This window comes from Pinus tabuliformis, chromosome 7 (genome assembly GCF_031772625.1).
Source record: "Pinus tabuliformis cultivar Carrire ecotype Pingquan chromosome 7, CPIR1, whole genome shotgun sequence".
NCBI classification, from domain to species: domain Eukaryota; kingdom Viridiplantae; phylum Streptophyta; class Pinopsida; order Pinales; family Pinaceae; genus Pinus; species Pinus tabuliformis.
Window position 1 is genome coordinate 342,795,912 of NC_142293.1, and position 7,830 is coordinate 342,803,741.

Sequence of the window (7,830 nt, forward strand, 5' to 3'; positions counted from 1 at the left end):
TTGCAAATTCAAAATTCAAAAACAAACATGCCAAGGAAATTGGATCCTTTCTGGGAATATGGTGAACCTTTTGCTCCGAATGATAGACAAAACTTGCATTGCAAGTTGTGTGGAAAGGAGATACGCAGGGGGGTGTACAGGTTGAAGTATCACCTTGCACAAATCCCTGGACGTGATGTGGGGCCCTGTATAAATACAAATCCTGAACTTATCCAAAGAGCCATGAGAGCATTGGGAGAATTAGAGCACACTAGAGAGGCCAAAGAAGAACTCAAAAGGCAACTAAAAAGGTCAGCTGAAGGAAGTGGGCCAAGTGGCACTGGTTCTACTGCAGCGTCAGTCAATCCGGTAGCTGCATCATCATTTTTTGTTCCTCGAACCACACCTGGTTCGCAACCAACTATCGGTTCAATGCTAAAAGGAACTGAAAAAGAACAAGCTGATAGGTTGATGGCAAAATTTCTCCTCTGGAGTGATATTCCTTTCAGCGTTGTAAGGAATAATCCATTTTTCCAACCTGCTGTTGATGCTATTGCCAGTGTTGGCCCGGGGTACAAAATCCCTTCTTATCATGATTTCAGAGGCCGGATTCTTCAAGATGAAAAGCGTGACTGCACCCAAAGATTGGAGGATTTTAGGGCATCATGGGCACAAACAGGATGCACTGTTATGTCAGATGGTTGGACTGACCAAAAGGGGAGAACCCTTATAAACTTCTTGGTTAGTTGTCCCAAGGGGACTATGTTTATCAAATCTATTGATGCAACTCATCAAATCAAAGATGCAAGAACTTTATGTGATTTGCTGGATGTGTTTATTTTGGAGGTGGGTGCAGAAAATGTTGTCCAAGTCATAACAGACAATGCTGCAAATTATGTTGCTGCTGGTAGAATGCTTATGGACAGGCATCCTACTTTATTTTGGACACCTTGTGCTGCCCATTGTATTGATTTGATGTTAGAGGACATAGGGAAAATTCCCTTTGTCAAAGATATTGTTGACTCATCAAAAAGCATCACAAAATTTATTTACAATCATACATCTGTGCTTAGCTTGATGAGAAAATGCACCAACAACAAAGAGTTGGTGCGCCCCGCCATTACACGGTTTGCGACGAGTTTCATATCTCTTCAATCCCTCTTGAATTCTATGTGGGATTTGAAGAGAATGTTTCTTTCAGAGGAGTGGCGTGCTTCGTCAATGAGCCGCAAACCAAAAGGAGAGGCCGTGTGCAGACTAGTTTCATACCAGGAAGACTTCTGGGCGGGAGTGCAGGAGGTGTGCGCCGTTACTGAACCTTTGGTAAAGGTTCTTCGGTTGGTTGATGGTGAGAAGCCCGCAATGGGCTATTTGTATGAAGCCATGGATAGGGCCAAAGAAGCCATTCAGTCCTACTATGATGATAAGGGAGATGATGGGTTTCAGAAACAACTCCTTCTATGGGAAGTGATTGATGAGCGATGGAACAACACACTCCATCGTCCCATTCATGCTGCTGGGCTTTTCCTGAACCCTGCATTTTCTTATGCATGTGGGTTTGATTTTGATGCTGAGGTCATGGATGGATTATTATCCTGTGTCCAGAAGATGGTGAGATCTCCAGAACAACGTATAGATATCTCTAAACAAATTGAGACATATAAGATGTCAGGTGGCACATTTGGCTTTGAGATGGCTGTCACTGATAGGACGATTAAAATGCCAGGTATTTTTTAGTTTGTACTTTGTAACTTTGTTCAAATTTCATTGTCTCTTCAAATTCCATTTTTTTCTTATGTTTATTTAAAATTTTATTTGTAATTTTGTTGTAGACGCATGGTGGAAGATGTATGGTGGCAGAGTACCCCTTTTGCAAAAGCTTGCCGTACGCATCCTCAGCCAAACATGCAGCTCCTCAGGATGTGAGCGCAATTGGAGTGTATTTGAAAAAATACACAACAAGAAGCGCAATAGGTTAACACTTAAACATTTAAAATATTGCAAATTTCCAAATAAATTTTTGAATTCATTAAACAATATTTTTTTTATAATATTAATTATTAATTATTATTTCATGAACTTTGTACAGGTTGGAGTCCCATAGACTTAATGACATGGTCTATGTCTACTACAATCTTCGATTGTGGGTGAGGCAACTAGAGAGGACACCTGATATGGATGCCATCTCATTGGATGGGATTGACACCATTGCTGAATGGAGGGTTGAGACCGAGAGGCCTCTCATGGATCCCACTGATGATTGGTTAGTGCAGGATGAGGGGGAGGGGGAGGAGGAGGAGGAGCAGGAGCAGGAGCAGGAGCAGGAGGAGGAGCAGGTGGAGGAGGAGGAGCAGGAGGAGGAGGTGACACCGCCTACCCGGGCTACCACTACCACCAGTAGAGGACGTGGTCTCCGTCTACCTCCTGTAGCTGCTACTACTAGTTCTTCAGCTTCTAGAGCATGTCAGACTCCACCGCCATTTCCACCAGCACAGGCACCAGCTTCTACATCTAGAGGGAAAGAGAAAGCTGTGACATTTTCTCGCAAGAGGGGCAGAGGAAATCAATAGGATTAGACTTTCATTTTATTGTATATGACATTATGACATGATGAGATACATTATCATATTTTTTGTTGATATTTTGAGGCTGAGTTGGGACTCAGGACTTACTATTCAGGACATGATTCAATGTTATGTGTGATTTTAGCGCTAGAAATGATATTAAACATCTTATATATTAGTTTTTTTATCATATTTATGTGTCAATGTATTTATTTTATGTTGTAGATGGTTTAGATATTAAAAAAATTGAAAAAAAATGAAAAAAAATGAATATTTTTGTGCCAAACGCTTTTTTCCCGCTTTTTTCCGCTTTTTTCCCGCTTTTGCCGATTTTTTCCGCTTTATTCTCGGCGCCGATTTAATCCCGCTCTTGCTTTTAACAACATTGGTTCAGATGATTAACATCCCAAGTGAAGGTTTTGTAACCAACTCAACAACTTTGTCCCTTGAAGTAAATCAAAAAATTTCCACACATTTAATAAGGGAATGTCAAACCAAAAAAGTTCCCTATCGGCATCTGAATCATGAGAGAAGACAACTCAACCATGCTACGTATCAGGACCATTCAGAAGAGAAAGTTAGAAACAACAAATTGATGTTCCAGAGAAGAGTGAGTAACCTCAATCCAGTCCTATGATGACAAGTCGTTACAAAATTCCAGTTATCAAAATATTATATAGAAGATTAATCTAGGATGGCCTGATCCTTTCTCAGTGCGAAAGATTTGTTTATCACTTAGAAGATCACATCAACATGTATTGGCAAAGATGACAGTTCCGAGACAGAAAGACATTCGAAGCCAAAAAAGAGATCAAACCTTTTTCATTAACACGCTTTGAGGACAAAGCTTTTTGAAGAGGAAGGCAATGTTATGAATAAATATATAGGAAATAATGTAAATGACAATAATCATAAATAATTATTAGTTAATTAGTAATTAGGTTGAAGAGGCATGTCTAAATGAGACATGACTCCCCATGAAGAGACGCTTGGTATATAAGCAAGCCTCTCATTCTCATTGTATAATCATTCTTATTTACACATTTAATATATAATATTTGTATCCTTATGGAAAACTTTATATTTGTATCCTCTTATAATTTCATCCTAAGCACCATGATCAATTTCAACGTGTGAAATTAAATCTTGATGAAGGGCTGAGATTAAATCATAAGTTAACTTGGGATTTCAAATTTTTTTCCTTAGTCCAAATTTAGGAAATAGTTAAATAAATTAATATTCTGCTAAGTGGCTGTCTTGTGGGTCCCTGATACACCATACTGCCAAATCACATTGCTCAAAAACCCTAGCGGCCAAATCGACTTGGTGAATGCGCTTACTCTGAATCGCAGACCTAGCCCTTGAAGATAAAAACTGTGTTTGGTCTTCAACCACAGGCTATGCTCTGATAGCATGTTAGAGTTCCTTAAAACCCAATAACTGATTCACAATTTTTAAAGTGTAAGACCAGAAATACAAACAACAACTATTCTGGAAACTCAAATTACAAATACACAGAGTTTTCTAACTTAGCATGCACCAAAAAAAAAAACATTCAATGCATAGAACACAAGATTTACCCAGGAAACCCCAACTCTGGGGAAAACCTGCAAACTTTGTGTGTCTTTTATTATCTTCAGCAAAAGGGTAATCTTCAGAAAATTTACAGCAAGGGAAAACTTCCCTTTCACCACAGGAAAACAACTAATCAATTTCCAAGACAAATCTATCTCCCTGCAGTGTACTCGCTTTGCCGTACGGCTGAGCAGTTCGGCCTATCTGTGCGCAATGTGAGCTGTACGGAAGAACAAATATGTGTCTCTGCACACATGTGCGAGCCTGAAAGGCTGCGCTAATGTTCTCTGAGTTAGAGCAACTCGGCCCTCACTTGATCTCTCCCTCCTTATCACTGAAACTCAACGATCCGCTGAAATCCTAGTCTCTCCCTTCACCGAGCAGACACACATTGCTTGTAAGTTGTGCTCTTCGAACTGGCCACTTCCTTGCTCTATCTCCTCTTATAATTTCATCCTAAGCACCACGATCAATCTCAACGGGTGACATTAAATCTTGATGAAGGGCTGAAATTAAATCATACGTTAACTTGGGATTTAATTTTTTTTTTCCATAGTTCAAATTTAGGAAATAGTTAAATAAATTAATATTCTGCTAAGTGGCTGTCTTGTGGGTCCCTCTGCTAGCCTTAGCACTTAGGCAAGCAGAACTCTTACTGCTCTACTCAAATCAACAGATGATTGATCACGATCATATCATGTGCATTGTATGATATCTTTGGTTTTGTTTTGGATGTGTTATTTGCAAGTCTGGTGACTATAGTTCAAACATTCTTGATCCATTTCTGCCAAAAGAAAATTGAAGAATAAAGAGGGAGACCATGTGCATAAATATTCAATGAATTGTTATAGTAAGTGTATATTCTCTCTTTGCATTCCTCATTGTTTTATGTAGTTCAGCTACACTCGTGACAATATTGACATGCATAAAGAATTGTTACATTCTAAACGTTAGCTTCCTGATTTCCAAGTGCAGAAATCAATTAATCAATGATACTTGATTCACAAGTTGTGGCACCCTTTCAGTGCTGATTTTTTGCCATCTATCATGCTGTATTTTCCACAATATGGAACGTAACGTTAATTTCCAAACATATGAATTGCTTACATTTTCTAGATCATTCAAGTGTTTTTCAACAGCAAAATTTGGCATGCCCATTTTACATTGTTGTGCTCTTTTACCTTAATTTTTTTTGATTGTACTGTTATTCTATCAGGTATGTTGAACAGCTGGTGGCTAGTGCCGAGGCTGCAGTTGATGAAGTCGTCAGACGAGGGGTAAGCTCCGCAGTGCATATGTTTGACTTGAGTTGAATCGTTCTGATTACCAATCATCTTTTAACAGTGATGCTTTATGTACATGTAGGTTACCCATCCAAATAAAATAGCTATTGGTGGTCACTCATATGGAGCATTCATGACTGCTAATCTTCTGGCACATGCACCTCATCTTTTTTCCTGTGGTATTGCTCGGTCAGGAGCTTATAACAGAACACTTACTCCATTTGGATTTCAGGTCATCTTTATGCACAAAAGATCCCTTTCACCCTTATGAACTTGTTTTTAGAATTGTGTTTTAGATGCTTTGAAATATTCCTGTAATTTTCAAACAAACCTTTATTTTGTCAGAATGAAGAGAGGACATTATGGGAAGCAACAAAGACGTATATTGATATGAGCCCATTTATGTTAGCGAATCAAATAAAGAAACCTATTTTGCTTGTCCACGGAGAAGAGGACAACAATTCTGGAACTCTCACAATGCAGGCAAGGAACCTGATTTATACTGGCAACATATTTCATATCTTAGAACTTTTTATCTTTGATTGTGAAAATCTTGTGTGCTTATAGTGTTTTGAACTTCCTATTTCATGAGCATAATTTCTTCTGTTGGACTTTGTCATACTAATATTTTAGGTTGATTCATTTTTTCGTGTAAAAAGCTCTGCTGTTATACCCTCATCTTTTTTATGGTAAAGCTGTGTGTTTTATCATAATATCTTTTGCCTTTGATGCCTGATAATGCTTTGCTGGAACTTTATTTCTATTTTCTTGATGTACCCTCTTATCCATTATAGAAATGAAGCCTTCCTTTGGGGACTTTACACGGTGTTTGTTCCATTTCTGATGGCAAAGCCCATTTTCTTGCTATTTCTTTTATATTTTGTCATACCATATACTGTAGTATGATTCAAGCCTTGTGCACTCATTTCACCCTCTGGACGATGGAGCTTTCTTTATCTATAGTCCTCTTATTCTTCACTCTTTATAGATATTCCTTGCATGTGTTGTATTGTTTATGGACACAATTGGTGGAATGTGCATTTTCCTGCATCCAAGGAGGGAAGGCGCTAAGAGTTTGGTGATAACTACTGGCTGATTCTTCTTTACAGAACCTCCAAATGTACCACACTTATTCTGTTTTTGATGACAATTTTTGTTCTTACTGTTCCATATTATATTTGTATGTAGTATGTGCTTACCCACTGGATCTTTTGTTTCTTCGTGTTTTTTTTTTCATGTTTTATGGTGAAGGGTTAAAAATACTGATTTTTATTACTTGGCATGGTGTGTTCATGTGTGAACTCTGCAGTCAGAGCGGTTCTTCAATGCGCTGAAAGGACATGGTGCACTCTGTCGCCTTGTGCTTCTTCCCTGTGAAAGCCATGGCTACTATGCCCGTGAAAGCATAATGCATTTGCTCTTTGAGACCGACAGATGGCTAGATAAGTTCTGTGTGAATTCCCCTGACAATACTTCTGATGGCAAATCCTCTGGCAAAATGGAGAAAGCTACTGGAGAGGATAAATTTATTTTGGTTGGAAAGGGTGGAAGTACCAACCCAGAAGAAGATTCTGAACACAATTCTTTCTATTTATTGCCAAGGTCATCTTTATGACAAAATTTCTGTCCGCCATTTGGTGAAATGGACATTTGGTGTCTGTTCAAGGTTTAATCTGAGAGGAATTTCTCAATTATATATTTATTATATATTTTTAATGGCCATTCGTGTCAGATCACACCAACAGAAGCATCTATAGGCTGATGCCTCCTAGAATTTCAAACAAGTCTTGCATTGACACAGGAATGTCATGAAATCACTTCTAGACAATTGCTTAAGAATAAATGTAACCAGTGATAGTGATTTTGTCTACCCTTGTTTTTATTTCTAACCTGCTACCATTTTAGTAAAGATGTTGTGTATGTGTCTACTTGGGAAGCTTCTATTAAGATATAGTCTTTTGCATGGAATAGTCTTTTGTTGGATCTCCCCAGCCATAATGAAAAAGGTGTTTAATAAGCACGATTTTTAGGTGGTGAACTTTTCTGCTCAAATACAAGTCACTTTTTATTGGGTATATTCTTGTGATGATGTATTTTTAATTATTATATCAATTATATATAAATTTTATGTTTCCTTCCTTAAAAAACAAAGGAAGAATGTTAGTACGTAATATAAATAAATGATGTTTTCCATTATATTGTGGGAAAGTTGAGGCTTATTTTCATCCTTTAACATTTGAAATGACATCAAATACATTGAAACATGACCATTATACTTTATCAAGTAAATAGTTTATTCAATAGATTATTTTGATGGATTACTATTAATGTAAAATTTGAAATTTAATTTACACATGAAATCTGTATTTTTTATTATTAATTAGCAAATATATGAAAATCTTTTCTATTTTTTTTCAATGAGGAGGTAC

At 37.7% G+C, this 7,830-nt stretch overlaps 1 protein-coding gene across 3 annotated transcripts in view; it reads left to right on the forward strand.

The window, feature by feature from the left end:
* The window catches only part of LOC149247338 (Prolyl oligopeptidase family protein), a 245,457-nt gene extending 238,186 nt beyond the window's left edge, over positions 1 to 7,271 (forward strand). For all 3 annotated transcript variants that reach the window (XM_089458178.1, XM_089458176.1, XM_089458177.1), the window contains 4 exons: positions 5,335 to 5,395; positions 5,484 to 5,633; positions 5,747 to 5,884; positions 6,711 to 7,271. In XM_089458178.1, the coding sequence (XP_089314304.1) occupies positions 5,335 to 5,395; positions 5,484 to 5,633; positions 5,747 to 5,884; positions 6,711 to 7,016 (655 nt within the window). In that variant the 3' untranslated portion in view covers positions 7,017 to 7,271. The remainder of the gene's footprint in view (positions 1 to 5,334; positions 5,396 to 5,483; positions 5,634 to 5,746; positions 5,885 to 6,710) is intronic.
* Positions 7,272 to 7,830: the final 559 nt, after the last annotated feature.